Genomic DNA, 22,335 nt, shown 5'->3' with positions numbered 1-22,335 from the left:
ATTGAGTAGCTCGACGTCACCCGCCTGATTATTTATAATCTTCTTGATATCAGCCAATCGGTATGGTGTACGTCACGTCATTTGATTAATATTCATGAGAAGCAGCTTCGCTATAGTAGGTTTTACTTACTGGATGCAGCAATTAGGATGGAACTACAGCATATTTACGGAAAACAGGTGGAGTTGCTGGTAAAAATGATTGTTTATTGTTGTTTTATACACACATTGTTGTTGTTTTTTGACACAAGAGAGCAGGGGAGACGTACATATGAAGCTTTGATTGTGTAATTGTACTTCTGGGTGAGGAGGCTTTTTGTCTACCATCTGTTCTTTATTAGCTCTGCACACACACACACACACACACACACACACACACACACACGCACGCACACACACACACACACACACACACACACACACACACACACACAGACACACACACACCACTCATGTAGTGTGCTGGAAGCAATCATCTTTAATTAAAGTGTCCAAACAGAGGAAAGCAAAGAGCAACACAAAGCACATATTTCTTTTTTAATATATGGAATGCTTTAAAATGAAAACCATTTACCATCGTTAAAACCCAGATGACTATGAAACACAAGTGGATGTATTTTTAATGTTAGACTGCTTGTTTTTTTTGTCCATGCATCTAGATGAAATTGTGAATTATTAATCACATTCAAAAACAGTTTTATATTATGTTAGCTTTAAATATACAGTGTGTGCTGTATTTATTATGTACAACACTCACACACATGCATTACGAAAGACACAAAATTAAAATATGAATATATAAGTATTAATTATATATATATTTAAAAGTATATATAAGTATTAATTATATATATATTTAAAGACTGAAACTTGTAATTTTGGCTATTCAAATGTAAAATTATTGTAAACGCAAAATAAAAACTATTTAAATTCAAGATATAATTGTTTATTAGAATTTTTGTTTGACTTTTAACACAGATTTCTTCATGTAAACAACATACCCACAATAAACCATCAAGATCCTGGCTTGACAGCTATATTTATTACAGAAATTAAAACACAGGCATGTTAATGACATTTTAAAACAATCATTGCCAATAAAAAAAAAAATATTTCCAAGTTGGATTCTAAGTGGACTGCAAAAAAAAAAATGCCAAAATACAGGCATTGCAGATATGGAAAATGATAATAATAAAGTATTGAATACAAACAGTTGCACTTACTGTAAAGTTGTATTGCTGTGAGTTGAGAACATTAATTATAATGTAGAAACAATTTACATTCAGCTAGTTGCTAAAACAGTCCAGTCTGTTGACATTATCGGGGGACAATGTGGACCTTTTCTTTTGAATGTTGTGAGCTGAGAGTGCAACGCAATCTCACAGCAATTCGTAACTTTTCGATGTAGTGACTATGGACAACGTCGTTTTGGCAGGTTTGCGCACGCACAGACACAACACACAAACAGTTTTGGTTGAAATAAATTTGTTTAATTTCAGCTAGAATAAAAGCAGATTTAAAAACTTTTAACCGCTATTTTAAGGACAAAATTTGTTATTCCCTTTAAGTTAATTTAGTTTTTTCGATAGTCTACAGATTAAACCATCTTTATACAGTAACTTGTCTAATTACCCTAACCTGCCTAGTTAACCTAATTAACCCAGTTAAGCTTTTAAATGTCACTATAAGCTGTATAGAAGTATCTTAAAAAATGTTTAGACAAATATTATCATGGCAAAGATAAAATAAATCAGTTATTATTAATCTGCTCTCAGTTTTATACAATAATAGAATAGAATAGAGTATATAGAAATAGAATAAAAATGTAGTCCATTCTTTATCAGCAGCATTAAGTGCATTAATGAGTTAAAAAAAAAAGAGCATTGGGGATTTCATTCATTTCTTAAAAGCTAATGATTTAATTCATATGTTAATTGAAAATATATCAAATAAATGTATAAAATGAAATAAATGCTTTTTAACAAAACAATAAAAGGGTAATTCATTTAAATTATTTTAATATTAAAAAAAGACTTATATAAGACTTAAATATTATAAAGAATTAGGGAGAACCAATAAATGATTAATTATTTGATCACTGCTCATAAGTCATATATCATGAGACATTTTTTTATTTTTTATAACAGCGCATATTTTAAAATGTACTACAATCTAATTACAGCTTTTGAAATCCAGTTAAGCAATACAAATGTAAAAGCAAGTCACTACCCAGCACTGTTTGTGAAGTCCTAACTAAAATCATTTAATCACATTTATCAATTAACAATATGTTCACTGATTTGTTTACTTCCGGTGTCTTGAGAGAAATGCATTTGAACCCAAATAATTTCATAGTAATCTCAAAATTATTCTCATGGAACTGTGAGAACCGCATTGAACTACAACCTACTGTATATACATTCGTCCAGTCTCTTCCTTCCTCTCTCGTTCTTGGATTTCCGATACAGATAAAGCACTGAAAGAACAGAAGACGAGAGACCTACTGTACAAAGAGACAGAGCAGGTGGCCGTTACAATGATAAAGGTAATGCTGACAGACACTGAGCCAGAGCCACACACACACATGCTCACACAGACGGGTTTGTTTTAGTTTAATGTGGGGACATTCTCTCCTTGTAAGACCTATGTCATTATACATGTGTCCTGTAATGTCACAAAAACATACACACACACAAACAAACAAACATGCTCTCTCTCTATTTAATCTATATGATGACTTCCAATAGAAGTACTGGCTTTTATAACTGTACAGACTGTATATTCTGTCCTCTTCCCTCAACTCCACACCTAAACAAACCTTTCCCTTACATAAAAGATTCTGCACGTTTTCAATATACTTAATTCTTGACGATTTATGAGTGCTTTTCCTCATGGAGATGTGCGCAAAAGGTCAAAAATTACTGATGGTCCTATACTTGTTGGTCCTCATATCATAATGAATACCAGGCCTGTCTGTATCCTCCAAGGTAAAAGAATCCACCATAGGTAACCTATAAGGGGGAATTACATCATTGCATTATGAATGAATGACTTCCATGCTTTGTCTTTCAAAGAAAGCCTAAGTGTCGAGTCATTATTACTTTGCTAAAAGTCTTAAATCTGAACTTTGCTCCAAAGGCCGAGTTCCAGCAAGGGATTGCGTTTTTCTGCTGCAAGACTGACTCAGGAAAACCAATAAAACCTGGATCAACGGCGTTTCAGTTATGGTAGATTCTGACGATTATCTTATTTCTGGGAATTTTGTGGTCGGTTGGAAGCCGAATGTTAATTCCAGTGTTAAAACACAGCAGGATCGTGGATAAGCTCTTGTTCTCACAGGCAGTGAGTCATTTATATTACAGAATGGACTCCAGCCTTTTTAATTTAGCTATATATGAAAACAATATGCGAAACAATAAAATATTCTGTTTATATCCAAATTGACATCTGGTTCCATGCTGTACATTTAAAGACCCCTAAAAACAAACAAACAAAAAACACAAAAGTTCTGTTAACACAAAAGAAGTGATATAGAAGAATGCTGGAAACTAGTAGCCATTGATTTCCTAAGTATTTTATTTCCTACTTGATTTCCGAAGTACTTTAGATTTTATGGCTCCTAACAGTATTCAAAATATGTTCATTTTAATAGAAATGAACTCAATTAATCTGATGGTTATCCCAGTACTGGGTTGCAGCCGGAAGGGCATCCACTGTGTAAATGTAAAACATATGCTGGATGACAAGGCGGTTCATACTGTGGCGACCCCTGATGAATAAAGGGACTAAGGAAAATGAATGAACGAATAACCTGGGGCCTCGTGTACGAAGACTTTCGTTGAATTCATACTTAAACATTGCGCACGCACGAAGCTGTAAATGTGCGTACGCAGTAAAAGATTCAGATGTATGAAACACTGGATACGCTGAATCCCGCGCATATTCTCTTTGTACATCCGACTTGACGTGAAACTGAGCGCACGTGCACGAGCGCAAAACCCCTCCATGCCTCCTCCCCCTAATAAATATGGTAGCTTAACACTTAAGTTTAAAAACACGTACAAATGGATATAAAAAATGTAAGTGTTCCTATTAGTGAATATGTTTTACAGTGTATCTTTGTTAAACGCTGACAGTAACTTTTACACCAAAAAAAGGTTTGCTTTGACAGACTGAACACATAACATTTTCAGATTACCTGAATTTAAGAAAAAAAGGTTAATTTCCCAAAAAACAAAACATTGTTATCAGTTGCGAACCTTTGAGTTTTGTTCTTCAATTGAATTCAGTGAAAAACATTTAGAAAAATGGGTGAGTTAATTAACATCAATAGTATTTCTAAAATTTTCTATGAATTTCTACGGAAATGGATTGCTCCCTTTTCTATGATAATTAACATTGTTTAAATGGGTGTTCCAGAGTGTATTTTTAAGGCTTGGTTGGGTTTATAAGATGCAAAGCAATGTGTGTTTATGCTTCACTTGTAGAAAATCACGTTATTTTTTAAATATATTTTACTTTGATTATATACAGCTACTCAGCTAACATGAGAACGCCTGTCAAATTTTATAGTTCCTCAGAAAGGGCTGCCCTCCAAAAGGCTCTGATTGGTCAGCTAACATAATGTGCTGAGATTCGCAGATCGGCTTCACATCATGCCCCTACTACTCTGTGTAAACTGTCCAGTCAGTGCAGCTTTTAGCAGCGCTAGCTACCTAAATCAAACTGAAAAAAACAACAACAAAAAAACACACACACACAGCTAAAGCTGCTCTCTAAAATAAAATCTGACAAGTGTCTTTACCATATATTTGGAATAAGCATGAGTAAGAAAGACAAAATGTTCTCTTATCTTTTGTGAGTTCGTTAATTGATATGTATAACGCAGGAAAAGCATAGAGAGACACTAAAAGCGCTGCTGAAGATCGTGGGTGTTAACAGTAGTTGGACTAATAAATACGTAGCTAAATTGTTTGCGGTGCCGAACAGCATTTCCCCTTGTTTACATCTTTGTTTTTACGTCCTCGCTACAACATACCATTAATGCAAAGACACTGTGCATGTAATTGATCAATTTTAACAAATAAAAATACTTGCAGGTTGTGGCTCACAATCCACAGCTTCATCGGTTGGAGGAGTTTTTAGTTGAAATCCAGCACTGAACTGGGAGAGATTCTGGAAGCTGTCCTTTGTCAAATGCTAGCTATATCTTTTTTTATAATTCTCTGGAACAGTTAAAACAAAGTAAACTGCAAGCACTTCTCTCTTTGTGCTGTGTCCTTTGGAAGCCCAAATACAGAAACAGAACAAGCTCTGTGGAAATAGCAGCGTTTGGACGCCATTTTAGCTTTCTCTGCTATAACATTACCTCTGGTCACGCCCCATTGCTGTGCGTGAATGTGCATGATAAATGCGCATAACCTGAAGCGTTTGTGATCTCACTAGCCCGGACAGATTTGTTTTGTAGTCCCCAAACTTTATTTGCCGCATGCTTAGCTAAGCTAACTCTGTAATAGCCAATATCTCCCCTTGCATTGAACTTTGAGCATATTACATTCAGAGATGTTGTTCATGTTCACACAGCTACATTACACATCACTTAAAGTTTAAAATATGAGATCGTAGTGGTCCACCCCTTTTAAATATCTTGTTTTGTGTTTAGCAGAAGAAATTAACTTCCACACATTTGAAACAACTCGAGCATTTTTGGCTGAATTAGAACTGTTCACTGTAACATTCACTGAGAAACCACAAAACCATTTCATTTCTTTTTTCATAAACACTGTACTGTGATTATGAATGCAAAGGATAGAAAGATGCCAAACTATTAAGCTAAACTCTCTTTGTGCATTGTAAATAATATTTCTCTGGGGATGTAGCTCAAACTTTTCCCGTGTAAATACAGTAGGTGGTGCATTGCACATGTACAGACTTGTTCATATATACAGTCAACTTTTCTGAAGAATGCTATTGCTGAGTCATTCTGATCAACCTCTTTAACCTTATTTAAACTCCCTGTGAGGGTTTAATCTGTAACATCTGCTAAGCAAAAATAAACTTATTTTGCCTGACTCATATCCGTTCTTCACCTGTTTTAAGGAGTCATAGCATAACGTCATGCTGATGTAAGGCCTGTGACCTTTACGCTGGCCGAAGATGAATAACCGCATGCCTCACTCCGCAATCTGAATTATCCTGCCACTTTTCTCCATCTAATTGAACTCGTGTAATTTGTGACAATGTAATTGCCCGTTGGAGGAGATAAGCGCCTTTAATTTGACTGAAATCGTGGATCTCCTCCAGGGAATCAGTGCGGTTGCTATGATGGCGGATATTTAGTTTGACGTTCTCGCTGACCTTGTCACTCGGCAACAGCTCACCTGAAAAACAATCACAGCTTGTTTTGAGTCCTCACCCCTGTGGGTATGAGAGGGGAGGTGTTTATGACACACTGAAGTAAAAGAAGCTATTTAGTCGCTATGAGCTTTATTTAGTTTCTTTCCTTAAAGTCCACATAAAATCTAAGACCCAATCTCAATTGTACCCCTTACCCCTACTTTTTATTTTGCGCATTCATGTGAAGGGCTAGGGGTGTTCCAATTATTTGTTGCTATCTATTGACCTTATTCTAAAATGCGGAAGTGTGCCTGTTTTCGCGATTGTTTTAGAACTTCCGATTTAGTCGCCTATGGGAGAAATTACTTGAAACGGCAGAAAACGGTCAAACTACTTGCTCTACAAACACATGTTTGCATGACTATATAGACCAAGTAGAATAATAAATATCAGTTTGCAACATCAAACAGCGAAACGAGCAGTTTTTAATGTCTAAAAATTAATGGAAGTGAATGAGACCGGAAGTCTCAAGCCAAAAAGATTCAAATAGCTGTGCCCGCCCGTCGGCGAAGAATAAGGTGAATAATCCATAATAATAACTCTTATAAAGTCCACTCAGGCTTATTCTGAAAACGTACCCTTATATACATTTCTGGAGAGCGCCAAATACATGCCCGGAGCTACATTTTTTTTTGCAGTTTTTGTTTTCGTGAATCCATCAGAGGCCACATGTTTTTTAAGATCTTAAATTTCTCTCACGAGTGTCAAACACCTATGGGTCCACAAAGTGGCGCAAATGGATTTGCTATTTAAACAATGTGGTGAAAAACGGGAAAATTAAGGTTGCGCTGGTCTGAAAATAACAACACGTTGAGGCAAACCAAGATGCCTTATCGATACATACATGTCGTGTATGATAGGGTCCAAAACAATTAAGTTGTTCGAATCAATAAGTATTTTGAAAAAAACAACAACAAAAAAACAGCAAACATCATTTATTTTTAGTCTAGACTCCAAAAAAAAAATTTGTTGATGCTTGTCTAAACTGCCTAAAATTAGCTGAATCAACACAATTCTAGATTTTTTTTTCAGGACAACTTAATTGTTTTATGTTGAATTCACTTTAATTTGCAAAAACAATTAAGTTACCTTAATTGATTTGTGTTGGGACACCTTGAAGGAAAATTGTGTGGAGCCCTGCATTTTTTATATGATCGGGAATTATTTTGATAGTGTTATTGTCCCTTAGCACATTTTTAAGTACAATATTTTCAACACAATCGTACGGCAATTCGTAACTTTTTCATTTAGTGGCTAATTCGTATGAATTTGTACGATATAATTCGTACAATTTAGTACGATTTGCTTTCCCCCAATGACGGTTGGGGTTAGGGGTGGGGTCAGGTGCCACGCCTCCTTTTAAAAATCGTACCATTTCGTACGACTAACCTCATACGAATTCGTACGAATTAGCCACTAAACTGGCAAAACGTAAAATACTTACGTTTTTACGTGAGATCAGGCTGTTTTTTTTGTGTAAACATACCTTTTTAAAATAGCAACCACTGCAAAATATTAGCATCAGTCACTGAATTAACCTTTTACTCACAGTTTTGTGGAAATGTAGATATATTTACAGGCATTTTTGCAGTTTTATTACATTCCTGAGATGATGTTGTTGTTTTGTTGACCTAATATGTCATCCAATTAAATGTTCAATGTAACTGATACTACCTGCAAACATTACATAATTGTCATTTGCGTGTTCTTGGCAGAGTCGAGCAGCTGCTGACTGAAGAAGCCTCTGTGTTTTGGTCAGGTCGGGTTATGTTGTGTCTCCTCTGCAGGGAACCGAGGGAAACCATCAGCAGATCTGAGGCTGCAAACAGGCAGTGGGATCCGTCTGACCTTCACTTTAACTGAGAGCTCCTGCTTAAACACAAACAAACACATCTATCCTTTAAATACACTTGAAGAATAGCCCAGTTTTATCAAGCAGCAGTAAAACACCGGTGACATTTTGTTAAAGCAAAGATCTGTTATTTTAAGCTCAAGCTGAAGGGAGCTCACGGGAAGCAGTGTGTGGATATTTTACACTCTCCTCTGTGAGATCTTGAGGCACTCTTGCTATGTACAATTTCAAAATGTGTTATAAAAATGTAACCGGACCAGTCAAAAACATGAGTAGCAATGCACTGTGAGGTAAAACCCAGAGCTTAAGGTTTACACTGTGTTTCCATATTTAGTGATTCACAAGTGTTTTCCATTTATTTACGGTTGTAAATTGCATTATGTTGATGTTGGGATGATGGGATGTTGATCTCTGCTCTGTCGACTTTAGATGTTGAAAATTTTACTTCACACTTTAGCAAAGAGACTTCTATTGACATTTTAGTAGTTTTAATATAATGTATTAAAAATAATATATAGAAGAATAAGTCTGTAAAATAACAGAAAATGTACTTTATTACAGGGTGTTTGTTTTATGCAACACCAACCCAGACAATACATCACTTTAAACTATTAAAAATGTGATCCCACTTTATATTAAGTGTCCCTAACTACTATGTACTTACATCAAAAAAATAAATACAATGTACTTACTGTGTTTATAATGTATTTGAGAACACTTGTGGTGCTTTTAGGTTGGAAAAGAGGTTGGGTTATGGACAGGTTTGGTGGTATGGGTAGGTTTAAGGGTGGGTTAAGGTGTAAGGGATGGTCAACAGTGTATTTACAAATGTAACTAGATTCTTAAAGTTTGAGAACAAACTTTGAGGCTGGCTTGTGAAAGCCTGACGGGAATAGTTTATTTAGTTTAAACAGTTTTAAAAAGTATGAAAAGATAGATAGATAGATAGATAGATAGATAGATAGATAGATAGATAGATAGATAGATAGATAGATAGATAGATAGATAGATAGATTAGCATGTTATTACCATGATTTTAACGTGAAATAGCATGTTGTTAGCATGATTCTAGCATGAATTAGCATGTTACTAGCATGATTTTAGCATGAATTAGCATGTTGTTAGCATGATTTTAGCATGAATTAGCATGTTACTAGCATGATTTTAGCATTAATTAGCATGTTGTTAGCATGATTTTAACATGAATTAGCATGTTGTTAGCACGATTATAGCATGAATTAGCATGTTACTAGCATGATTTTAGCATGAATTAGCACAATTCTAGCATGAATTAGCATGTTGTTAGCATGATTCTAGCATGATTTAGCATGTTACTAGCAAGATTCTAGCATGAATTAGCATGCTACTAGCATGATTCTAGCATAAATTAGCATGTTGTTAGCATGCTTCTAGCATGAATTAGCATGTTACTAGCATGATTCTAGCATGAATTAGCATGTTGTTAGCATGATTCTAACATGAATTAGCATGTTACTAGCATGATTCTAGCATAAATTAGCACGTTACTAGCATGATTCTAGCATGAATTAGCATGTTGTTAGCATGATTCTAACATGAATTAGCATGTTACTAGCATGATTCTAGTATGAATTAGCATGTTGTTAGCATGATTCTAGCATGAATTAGCATTTCACTAGCATGATTCTAGCATGAATTAGCATGTTGTTAGCATGATTCTAGCATGGATTAGCATGTTGTTAGCATGATTCTAGCATGAATTAGCATGTTGTTAGCATGATTCTAGCATGAATTAGCATGTTACTAGCATGATTCTAGCATGAATTAGCATGTTGTTAGCATGATTCTAGCATAAATTAGCATGTTACTAGCATGATTCTAGCATGAATTAGCATGTTGTTAGCATGATTCTAGCATGAATTAGCATGTTACTAGCATGATTCTAGCATGAATTAGCATGTTGTTAGCACGATGCTAGCATGAATTAGCATGATACTAGCATGATTCTAGCATGAATTAGCATGTTACTAGCATGAATCTAGCATGAATTAGCATGTTGTTAGCATGATTCTAGCATGGATTAGCATGTTACTAGCATGATTTTAGCATAAATTAGCATGATTCTAGCATGAATTAGCATGTTGTTAGCATGATTCTAGCATGAATTAGCATGTGACTAGCATGATTCTAGCATGAATTAGCATGTGACTAGCATGATTCTTGCATGAATTAGCATGTAACTAGCATGATTCTAGCATGAATTAGCATGTTGTTAGCATGATGGATAGATAGATAGATAGATAGATAGATAGATAGATAGATAGATAGATAGATAGATAGATAGATAGATAGATAGATAGATAGATAGAGACAGACAGACAGACAGACAGACAGACAGACAGACAGACAGATAGATAGATAGATAGATAGATAGATAGATAGATAGATAGGTAGAGGTAGATAGATAAAGGTAGATAGATAGATAGATAGATAGATAGATAGATAGATAGATAGATAGATAGATAGATAGGTAGAGGTAGATAGATAGATAGATGGTGTGCGAGCCTGATTCAAACAAGCCAACCCCCGCCTCTCTACGATGTTCTGATGCTGAGATATAGCTGCTATTATATCGTTGCTAGGTTAGTCTGTTTTGTTGCTATGGAGTTGATTGACAGCTTAGACTGATGATGTATCAAAGCTTCTTGCCAGTATGAACAGTTAAAAACAACCCCCATGTCTCTATCACACTGCAGCATGACAATATCAGTCTGAACCTCTTTAATGGCAGTCTATGGGACAGTTGCTAGGGTGCAGTATCTAGTTGTTAGGGTGTGGCTAGAAAGTTAAAAGGCCATCAGTGATTGGCTGCTGGCTAGACTGAGTTAAATGAGCTCAGCCATTAGTCTGTAGGACAGTCTGATGCAGAGTTATGAGCTCACAAAGTTTGATCCCATGTAAAGTCAATGAGAGTATTTTGCAATGGAAGTCCATGGGACGGTTTCTAGGGTCCAAAAGTGGTTGCTAGGGCGTGGCCAGAAAGTTTAAAGGTGGTCAGTCATTGGCAGTTTGATAGTCTGAGTTAAATGAGCCCAGTTAGAAGTTTGTGTGACATTCTGATGCGGAGTTATGAGGTCACAAAGTTTGATCCAATGTTACGTCTATGGGATTTTTCCGACGGTCCCGGGACGTTTTTCGGAAAACCGAAAGTCGGATCAGTCGGAAAGGATATAGCAACTCGAGTCAGAATAGTTCGGAGGTCTGACCCGAGTTTGATGGTCATAGCTTGAAAGGCCTAGGACAAGATAGAGTTTAATTTTTAGTCTCAGAAGAAGAATAATAAATATAATAATAAGTTTAATAGGATAACAGTAGTCTGGCTTGCTACACAAGCCAGCCTAATTACAAAAGGTAATTACAGATGTAATTACATACATGTATTTAATCAAGCATAAGTACACAGTGAATACATGTATTTACACAATTAGTACATTGTAACAAACTATTAGTTCCTATGTAAGTACATATTAGTTAAGGCCACTTAATATAAAGTGGAACCAAAAATGTTAATAAAAGTCCATTTTCAAGCTTTTTTTTTAAGGTTAAACATTGTTAGAAGAAAGATTAAGGTCCCATAATGCAATTCAAAAGCATAAAAAAACATGAATCTCAAAATACGGGTAATTTACAGATATTTTTTACAGTGTACATAATATAATATTTATATCAAAAAAGTCACAGTCTATCAAAATTCTTTCCTCTAGATGGCAACAAAAGTCACAAATTAGAATTTTAGATCAACTTTGGATCAAATTGGGTTATAGTCAGGACTAAAACTAAAACCATTTTTGTTGCTTTCAATAAATTATAGGCCTAAGTTATCTTATACTTCAGTTAATTGTAACTGCCAGGCCTGGCTCTCTCAGTGACTACGTTTACATGGACACCAATAATTTAATTTTAATGCTATAAAGACAACACTCTGATTAAGAGTTAACCATGTAAACAGCTACTTTTGATTAATTTAATCAGATTAAGGTCATAATCGAACTAAAGAGTAATCGAATTAAGACGTGTGGAGTATGCCGATATTAGTCGCATTATTGAAGTGCATTACTGACATGTAAACACCTTATGTAGGACTTTTCACCGCGTTTTGCGACAGGATAGTCTGTGCACGCGGCTGTTTGACACACTTTGCAAATTGCACCTACCCAGTCAGTACAGACCACAGACACCTGCATCGTGGAATGCAGAGTTTTTTTTTCTTCCATTCAGGATGCGGTATGAACTTTCATTAAAACTTTATTCCAGCAGTTCATAGTTGCATCCATTATCTCGTTTGTCACGGAGAGCATGCATGAAACGTTCGTGAATGAAAGTGAAAGTGCCAAACTGCAGTTAAAGTCAACAAATTAAAAATGAAACACCCGAAATTACATGAACTCCGGAGGAAATGCATATAGCGTGGTGATGAATGGGTTGAAGTGCTATAACATGTAAAACGGGATCATGAAATGAACACTCAAAAAGCAACTGATGTAAACAGCTTAGTCTTATTTTATCTCACAGTCACTCCGATCTCTCTGATCACCCTCACCCGAGTCTTGATTAGCCCTGGATGTCATCCTCAGGCATTCCCGCCAGCCCATAAAACTGGCCTCGCCAATAGACAGAAGGACCAACGCTCATGGTCAAAGTTTTCATATAGCGCTTCCCATTTTCCACATTTTTTTATGTTATAGCCTTCTTCCAAAATAAATTAAATGCATTTATTTTCTCAAACTTCTACACACAATACCCCATAATGACTACACTGTAAAAAAAATTCTGTTGTTTTTACAAAAAAAATTTGGCAGCTGTGGTTGCCAGAATAATTTTGTAAAAAATACAATAAAATTGTAAACCTGTTTACAATTTAAAACTGTTTATGTACAGAATAATTATGTAAATAACTATTTAATAATATGTAAAATTTACAGAAATTTTGTGTAAGAAATAATTAATTTTTTGTATTTTAACAAAAAAATCTTGTTGTTTTTACAAAAAAAATTTGACAGCTGTGGTTGCCAGAATAATTTTGTAAAAAATACAATAAAATTGTAAACCGGTTTACAATTTAAAGAGCCCATATCATACATGAAATAGGGTCATATCTTGGTTGTAAAGGTCTCCAACAACAGTTTAATATGCATGCAAGGTCAAAAAAACACTTTCATGGTCTTATAATCTGCATTTATTTTTACCTAATTATCCCAGCGACTCCTGTATGAATCGTCCAGTGATTCATTTGTTTCCAAACCCCTCCTTAGCGCGAAGCTAATCTGCGCTGATTGGACCAATGACAGCCTGTTGCGATTGGTCGACTGCCTTCAATCAGAGAGTGAAAAGCCAAACAACTAATCAGCAATATAAAAGTAATCACAGTTCATACACGCTCGATAGTGTAGGCGTGGATTTTAGCTGCCAGTGGGTCAATGTAAATACAGACTATGGACTTGAAAATTCAGACGACTAACTATTTTATTGAGCAAAAACTCCAAAAACAGTTGAGGAGATCTCCTAGCTTCTCACTCTGCTCTTTTCACAGACACACACACACATATTGCACACACACACACACACACACACGCACTTAACCCTGCTCCGGACAACAACGCGCGCACGCGCGCACGCACGCACACACACACACACACACACACCTCCGGACGACAGCGCGCGCACATGCACAAACAGACACACACACTACTCCTCGTCCACGGAGTTCCGTTAACAAAGCAGCACGCGTCGCGTTTTTAACGTGACTTTGCACGCGATAAGAGAATATAGCCAGTTAACCTGATACAGTACACGCGGTTACAAGTAACAAATCACAACTAAATACATTTGCAAGCTCGAGTAAACGAGGCAACAACTTTAATCGCATGTACTTACACTTGAGAAATGGAGGAAGAAAAATCCATCCTGACGTCCATCAGTAAGTTACTCTTTACTGATCCTTCCTTTAACAAACGCTGATGAAGTATTCTTTGTAGCATGTAGCTTCCAGAAGTTTCCAGTAGTTTCCAACTGCTTGGCTATAATGCTGAGGTTTCATCTTTGGGTAGAGGCTCAATATATCCATCTGCAGTGTGACTTCAATCGACCGGCATGTTTGTGTGTGTGTGTGCGTGTGTTTGTGGGTGTGTGTCTGGGTTTCTGCGTCAGAGGGCGGGGCCTCAGGTTTGAAATCTCCCGGGTTTGCGCGTGCACGTGAATAACTTGGTTTCGTTCGTACGTCATGGCGAAACACCTAATGACTCGGTATCAAGGCGACTTGTTTGAAGCACTATGAGTCGACTCTTTTATAGATGAATCAACCGTTTTAAACACTGTACACTAACAGATTTAAGCCATAGCTGGATACTTCACTTCACTTCGAGCTGTGTTACACACTACATGGAGGGGAATTTTCAAAAACCCATAATATGGGCTCTTTAAAACTGTTTATGTACAGAATAATTATGTAAAAACAAATTAATATTATGTAAAATTTACAAAAAGGTTGTGTAAGAAATAATTACATTTTTACAATTTAAAACTGTTGAACATATAGAATTACTAATCTGGCAGCTGTGGTTGCTACAATAATTATGTAACAAAAATACATTGTAAAATGTAAACAACTTAACAGCATAAAATCATCACTTTAGTCAATTGTGTTTATTCATAATTAGCAAAAAGTAAACAAGTAAATCTTTTCTGAAATGGCACAACTACACCTAAACCAATTATTTTGGGAAGACCACTGTTGTTTCGTATACTGAACATAGTTTGATTTCAGTAGCAACTGTAAATCATTTGCTTTACCCTTGACCATTAATACGATAACTTGTATGTTACACATTACTTATGTAAAAAAAAATTTTTTTTTGAAATTTTTGCAAATTTATTAAAAATAATAAACCTGAAAAATCACATCTAATAAAATTAAATATAACTAAAAAATTAACCAAACTAGTAAAAACAAAGCACTTTACAATAACAGTACATGAATGATGATGTATTAATATGTAAACTAAACATTATTAGGAATTAACGATGAGTTAAGGTATGCACTAATCACGAATTAACTTTAACTACAACATGAGTCACATGAGTTCATGTGTAAATAACGACTACCTTAATTAGTACATGTTGTTAATTAATGTATTAATTAACATTTAAGTTTAAGCTAAATGTAACCAACATGAACTCTATGACATGACTTTGTCATGACTACTTGGAGGAGCACATCATCATTAACTCATCCTTAACTACTCATGAACTCCTGTTCATGTTGATGTTGACAGAACACTTTTCTATTGTTATTCAGTGTAAACTCACTATTGGACATGCATAAGGAGTTCATGAGTAGTTAAGAATGGGTTAATGATGATGTGCCCCTCCAAGTAAAGTCACAACATAATTATACATTAACATATCACGAGTTCATCATGGTTAAATTAAGCATAAACTAATGTGGTAATTAATACATTAATTAACAAACAATCATGTACTAACAAGTAATTAAGGCAGCCGTCATTTACACATGAACTCATGTGACTCATGTAGTTAAAGTTAATTCGTGATTAGTGCATACCTTAACTCATCATTAATTCATAATAAACTAATGTTTAGTTTACATATTAATACATCATTATTCATGTACTGTTATTGTAAAGTGTTACCTAAATCCTATTCAAAAACACACACTATAAAGCTGCATCTCTCACATCCGAGCCTAATCTGAACACATTTCTCCAATATCCGCTGGAGGTCGCTGACTTTTCAGGCCCTTCCAATAACATGCATCTTTAATGTGCTCACCTCCTGACCTCCAGCATCTCTCAAAATGATTCTTGCAGAGTGATGTTTGGGTGTGTGTGTGTGTGTGTGTGTGTATGGTGTTTGGGAAGTTAATGGGAAAACAAAAGGCTATTGGTCAGCTGTTAAAAAAGTTTAGTAGCCGGAGCCCTCCCTGTTGAATATAAAGACCCTTCGGCAGACGGTTCCAGTCCAGATTCACCAAATCACTCATTCCTGACTTTTCTGTGCATTTGAACTGATAAAAATGGGTAGTATGGCAACAGAGATCGTTGCTTTTCTTCTTACCATTTCCGGATGGATTCTGGTGTCCTCAACACTCCCCACCGACTACTGGAAAGTGTCGTCTGTAGATGGAACGGTCATCACAACGGCCACCTTTTGGTCCAATCTGTGGAAGACATGTGTCACAGACTCAACCGGAGTCTCCAACTGCAAGGACTTTCCTTCAATGCTCGCACTGGATGGTACTTCATTGCTTTTTTGGTCTAAGTAAACGCTCTGAGGGTTTACAGGAATTGCTGATTATGTACTGGTCTCTTGTATTTTCACCAGAGAGTGCAGATGTCTAATTTTTTAGATGTCTAAAAAAAAAAAAAAGAGTAGCATAGTGTTGGATTGCTCTAATGGTGTTTTGCCACAATAAATAGAAGCCAAATCAGATTACTTGACCCTTTAAACAAGGAGTTTATTGTGTTTATTGCTTTTAAAAATATATAGTTTATCCAAAAATTGAGAATGTATTCACCATCTGCACCCTCTAGTGGATTCAAACCTTTATTAGTGAACACCAACGAAGATATTTTGAAGAATTTTGGAAAATGGTAGACATTGACTTCCATAGTATTTTTCAGACTTTTATTAGTTTTCTTCTGTTGAAAGCAAAAGAAGATATTTTGAAGTATGTTGGAAACCAGTAGCCATTGACTTCCATAATATTTTCCCCCAATATAGTTGTCAGTGGGTAATAGTTTCCAACATTCTTTAAATAATCTTCCTTTGTGTTATCTAAACAGGTTTAGAACCCCTAAGGGGGTTAAAAAGCAAGTCATTTTGGTCTTTGGTGTGAAGTAAAGGGATATTTTAACCCAAAATTAAAGTTTACTCACATTCAAGTGGTCCCAAACCTTTATGAGCTTCATTCTTCTGTTGAAAACAAAAGAAGATAATTTGAATAATGTTGGAAACCAGTAGCCATCGACTTCCATCGTAACCCCCCCACCCAATATTGTTGCCACTGGCTAATAGTTTTCAACATTCTTCAAAAATATCTTCCTTCATGTTGTCTAAACTGGTTTAGAACACCTAAGGGGGAGTGAAAAGCAAGTTATTTGGTTTTTGGGTGGGAATTAAAGGCATATTTCACCCCGAAATGATGTACTCACCCTCAAGTGTTTCCAAACCTTTATGAGTTGCTTTTCCTCTGTTGAACACAAAAGAAGATATTTTGAAGAATGCTGGAAAAATGTTACCAACTGTTCTTCTGTTGAACCAGTAGCCATCGACATCCATAGCATGTAATAGTTTCCAACATTCTTCAAAATATCTTCCTTCATGTTGTCTGAGCAGGTTTCAAATACCTAAGGGGAGTAAAAAGCAAGTAATTTTAGTTTTTGGTGTTTTGGAGTTTTTTTCCCTCTTGAACACAAGAGAAGATATTTTGAAGAATGTTGAAAAATGGTAGCCATCAGCGATAGTACTTTAAAAAAAACCTTTATTAGTTTCCTTCTTTTATTAAATGCAAAAGAAGTTATTTTGAAGAATGTTGGAGACCAGCAGCCATCGACTTCTATAGTACTTTTTCCCTTAATATGGTTGTCAGTGGCTAACAGTTTTCAACATTATTTAAATAATCTTCCTTTGTGTTGTCTATACAGCTTTAGAATGCCTAAGGGGAGAAAATTTTAATGAAAATTTACTTGAAAATAAAGTGTTTCCAAACCTTTTTCTTTCTTCTGTTGAACACATAAGAAGATATTTTGAAGAATGTTGGAAACTGGTAGCGAATCCATCACACCCCCACCCCACCCCACCCTAACATAGTCAGCGCCATGTCCTTGGCTAATAGTTTCCAACGTTCTTCAAAAGAATCTTCCTTCATGTTGTCTAAACAGGTTTAGAACACCTAAATATTTAAGGGGGAGTGAAAAGCAAGTAATTCTAAAGGGATATTTCACCCTAAAACGAAAACATACTCACCCTCCAGTGGTTCCAAACCATTAGTTCTTCCTTCTATTAAACACAAGAGAGGATATTTTAAAGAATGTTGGAAAATGGAAGCCATTGACCTCCATAGTATTTTTTTTTAAACCTTGGACTCCTACTTCTGTTGAACGCAAAAGAAGATATTTTGAAAAATGTTGTGAACCGGAAGCCATCGGCTTCCATAGTATTTTTTAATATTGTCTCACCCATAAGTGTTTCCAAACCTTTATGAGTTTTGTTCTTCTGTTGAACGCAAAGGAAGATATTTTGAAGAATGTTGGAAAGCCATTGAGTTTTATAGTATTTGTTTCTCTTATTATAGTTGTTAATGGCTACCAGTTTCCAGCATTCTTCAAAAAATCTTCCTCCATGTTGTCTAAACAGAGGCTAAATTGTCCATAGTGTAGTGTATGTGTGCGAATGAGGGTGTATGGGTTTCCCAGGGATGGGTTGCGGTTGGAAGGGCATCCGCTGTGTAAAACATATGCTGGATAAGTTGGCGGTTCATTCCGCTGTGGCAACCCCAGATTGCTAAAGGGACTAAGTCGAAAAGAAAATGAATGGATGAATGTTGTCAAAACAGGTTTACAACACCTAAGGGGGATTAGAAACTTTAGATCAGGGATGTCAACCTCAATTCCTGGAGGGCTCCACACCCTGCACAGTTTAGTTCCAACCCTGCTCCAACACAAATATCTGCAGGTTTCAAACAAGCCTAAAGGACTCAATTAGTTTGATCAGGTGTGTTTAATTAGGGTTGGAACTAAACTGTGCAGAGCTGCGGCCCTCCAGGAATTGAATTTGACATCCCTGCTTTAGATTCTTGGTGTGAACTAAAGGGATATTTCAGCCTGAAATTAACATTTCTTTTGAACACAAGAGAAGATATTTTGAAGAAAAGCTGAAAAATGGAAACCATTTGACATTCAAAGTAAGAAAAGCTATGAATACTAATGAAGTCAATGGTCAGAGGTTTCCAGTTTAGATTCCCTCCTGTATATGTTATTTTGTGTTTAACAGGAGAAAGAAAGTCAAACAGGTTTGAAACATGTGGAGTAAATAATGACATGTTTGTTTGTTGTCTCTTGAATACCAGCTGTAAGCAGTAAAAGCGGTTAAAAAATCAAAAGTGGACAAACTCAAAATGTTTCTGACCCTGTTTGTGCTAGTCTTTAGTGTTGTCCACTTGTGATGAGATCAACAAAAATTGCATCTGGATACCAAGTGTAATCAGGCCCTTAAACTGTATTTCCTGGCTCATGACTTCAGTTACAACCTGCAGGAATGTTTAACCCCGAGGAAAGTAGGAAAATAGGGTTTAATAAGCGTGCGTCGACTTAATTAAGTCTGGATGGCACATCTTCACACAGGAGGAAGTTTTAGGGTAGGGAATCTCCCTCAATCCTGCACATTTTACATGTCTCTCTTGGGTGTGCCATTCTCATGCAAAATTCAGGGAGTCTGATTTGGGAATCTGTGCTTCGGGGCACACAGAACAGGGTGTTGTTAAAGTCTCTTCAGCCCTCTTTGAAAGCCTCCTGGTTATCTATTTTAGTCATGGAAATTAAACTCCAGGATTTTAACAGTTATTAGCATGTTGCTAACGTGCTATTATTGCTAATAAGTTTAGAGCTGTTGTTGGCATGTTGATATTTGGTTGCTAATGTGTTGAGACAGTACAATGTTTTTATGTATTGTTAAGGTTTTCTGATTGGTTATTCTGACGCTATATGATTATCAAGTTGTTTGAGTGGTTGTTAGCATGTTGATACGTGGTTACTAAGGTGTTTGAGTGGTTAGTATGTTGATGTGTGGTTACTAAAGGGTTGTAGTTATGTCGCTATAGTGGTTGTTAGCATGTTGATGTGGTTACTAATACCTGCAGAAAAAAACAGCTCAAGCCTAGGCCGGTTGGTTGGTTTTAGCTGGTCGACCAGTTTTAGAAGTATTTTGGCCATTTACAGGCTGGTTTCCAATTTCTTGCCTGGTCTTAGCTGGTCAGGCTGGAAAATGACCTGGACTTAGCTGAAAATTAACTGGACCTAGCTGGGTTTGGCTGGACACCCAGATTGGCTAGGATTGTCAAGCTGGTTTCAGCTGGTCATCTTCCAGTCTGACCAGCTAAAACCAGCTTGTAAATGGCCAAAACCCCTCTAAAACCAGGCTGGTCGACCAGCTAAAACCAACCAACCAGCGTTTTTAGCAGGAAGGTGTTCTGATTGGTTGTTATTATGTCACTGTGGTTACTAAGCTGTTTGATTGGTTTTTAGCATGTTGATGTGGTTATTAAGGTGTTCTGATTGGTTGTTACTGTGTCACTGTGGTTACTAAGCTGTTTAAGTGGTTAGCATGTTGATGTGGTTATTAAGGTGTTCTGATTGGTTGTCATTATGTCACTGTGGTTACTAAGCTGTTTGAGTGGTTGTTAGCATGTAGATGTGGTTACTAGGTGTTCTGATTGGTTGTTCTTAAGTCACTATGTGGTTACTAAGGTGTTTGAGTGGTTAGCATGTTGATGTGTGGTTATTAATATCACTGATTGGTTGTTTTTATGTTGCTATTTAATTACTAAGTTGTTGGCGTGATGATTAGCATCTTGATATGTGGTTACTAAGGTGCTGTGGTTGTTATTTTGTCGATATGTGGTTACTAAATTGTTTTAGTGGTTGTCAGCATGTTGATACATGGTTACTAAGATGTTCTCAATGGTTGTTATCGCATTACTGTTTTGTGCTAAGGCATTTTCGGTGGTCTGACCAGATTTCTGTTTATGCTATTATTACATCTTTCTCATCAAAAAATCTGTCCTCTGCTTTCCTGTTCCTGCAGCTTATATCCAAGTGTGTCGTGGCCTGATGATCTCAGCTGTATGTTTGGGCTTTTTTGGAGCCAGCCTGGCACTAGTGGGCATGAAGTGCACCAGAATAGGAGGATCAGAGACCACCAAAGCCCGCATCACCTGTCTGTGTGGACTACACTTTATTCTGAGTGGTAAATGTTTCCTGTGACCCAGGTGAGGCTTTCTTCTTTTTTTAAAGCACTTTTCCTGTAACCGTATCTCATCCTCTTTCCAGGAATCTGCTCTATTACTGCCTGTTCCCTCTATGCACACCGGATCACATCAGAGTTTTTTGACCCCTTATTTGTGAAACAGAAGTAAGAAATATCAGTCAAATATCACATCTCCTTGAACTTTCTAGAGCGCAGGCTCATTCTGAAAATGTAGCCCAACATACATTTCTGGAGGTTGCGAATTTGGTAGCCAAAGCTACAAATGGCTGCATTTCCTTTTTTAAAACAAACTCTAGGGGGCGATATGATGCTGTTCCTTTCCAAGCTTACCAGCTGACCGCTTACCTCCATACGGACAGCTTTCCCGCTGTAACAAGTTTGTCCAGTAGCCCACCATGTACGTTAGTGGACTTGAGACGCAGAGAGGAGTTGACCACGAGGATGGGATTCGAGTCCAGTGGAGAATGGTTTTAGAAAGCAGGTAAAACAAAAAAGCAGAAGCCAAAAAATAACGTGGTAAAAATCAGGCAGTCATTCAGTCAGTCAACAGCAACCTCTGGTGGATTTACACAAGAATAGCAGACGCAAATGGCACTCCTGAGAGAAATATGAGAACTCAAAAAGTGTATACAGCGGCCTCTGGTGGATTTACGCGAGAACACCAAGCGCGAAAGGCACTCCTGAGAGAAATAAGAGAACTCAAAAAGTGTATACAGCGGCCTCTGGTGGATTTACGCGAGAACAGCAAGCGCGAACAGCACTCCTGAGAGAAATATGAGAACTCAAAAAGTGTATACAGCGGCCACTGGTGGATTTACGCGAGAACAGCAAGCGCGAAAGGCACTCCTGAGAGAAATATGAGAACTCAAAAAGTGTATACAACGGCCTCTGGTGGATTTACGCGAGAACAACAAGCGCGAACGGCACTCCTGAGAGAAATATGAGAACTCAAAAAGTGTATACAGCGGCCACTGGTGGATTTACGCGAGAACAGCAAGCGCAAAAGGCACTCCTGAGAGAAATATGAGAACTCAAAAAGTGTATACAGC

General features: G+C 36.6%; 1 protein-coding gene and 1 long non-coding RNA gene across 9 annotated transcripts in view; one reads left to right on the top strand and one right to left on the bottom strand.

Annotated features, from left to right (window-relative positions):
• The first annotated feature begins 117 nt into the window (after positions 1–117).
• Positions 118–22,335, top strand: part of cldn10a (claudin 10a) — a 24,926-nt gene continuing 2,708 nt past the window's right edge. The window contains exons 1-4 of one of the 4 annotated variants that reach the window (XM_087255122.1): positions 118–189; positions 2,466–2,542; positions 21,104–21,265; positions 21,349–21,430. In XM_087255122.1, coding sequence (XP_087111248.1) covers positions 21,130–21,265; positions 21,349–21,430 — 218 coding nt within the window. In that variant the 5' untranslated portion in view covers positions 118–189; positions 2,466–2,542; positions 21,104–21,129. 4 annotated transcript variants of the gene reach the window in all.
• The window catches only part of LOC137490181 (uncharacterized), a 24,218-nt gene continuing 9,827 nt past the window's right edge, over positions 7,945–22,335 (bottom strand). The window contains exons 4-6 of one of the 5 annotated variants that reach the window (XR_015493200.1): positions 18,269–18,301; positions 16,358–16,460; positions 7,945–8,265 (exon numbers count right to left, since the gene is read on the bottom strand). This is a non-coding gene — a long non-coding RNA (uncharacterized LOC137490181). Of the gene's footprint in view, positions 8,266–16,357; positions 16,461–17,178; positions 17,375–17,454; positions 17,650–18,268; positions 18,302–22,335 lie in introns of those variants that run through there. The other 4 variants (XR_015493202.1, XR_015493203.1, XR_015493201.1 and 1 more) reach the window with 4 other exon arrangements.

The sequence above is a fragment of the Danio rerio genome, chromosome 6 (assembly GCF_052040795.2).
Source record: "Danio rerio strain M-AB ecotype USA chromosome 6, GRCz13ab, whole genome shotgun sequence".
NCBI classification, from domain to species: Eukaryota; Metazoa; Chordata; class Actinopteri; order Cypriniformes; family Danionidae; genus Danio; species Danio rerio.
The sequence above is the reverse complement of the archived record's forward strand: the minus strand, read 5'-3'. Positions and strand labels throughout refer to the sequence as shown.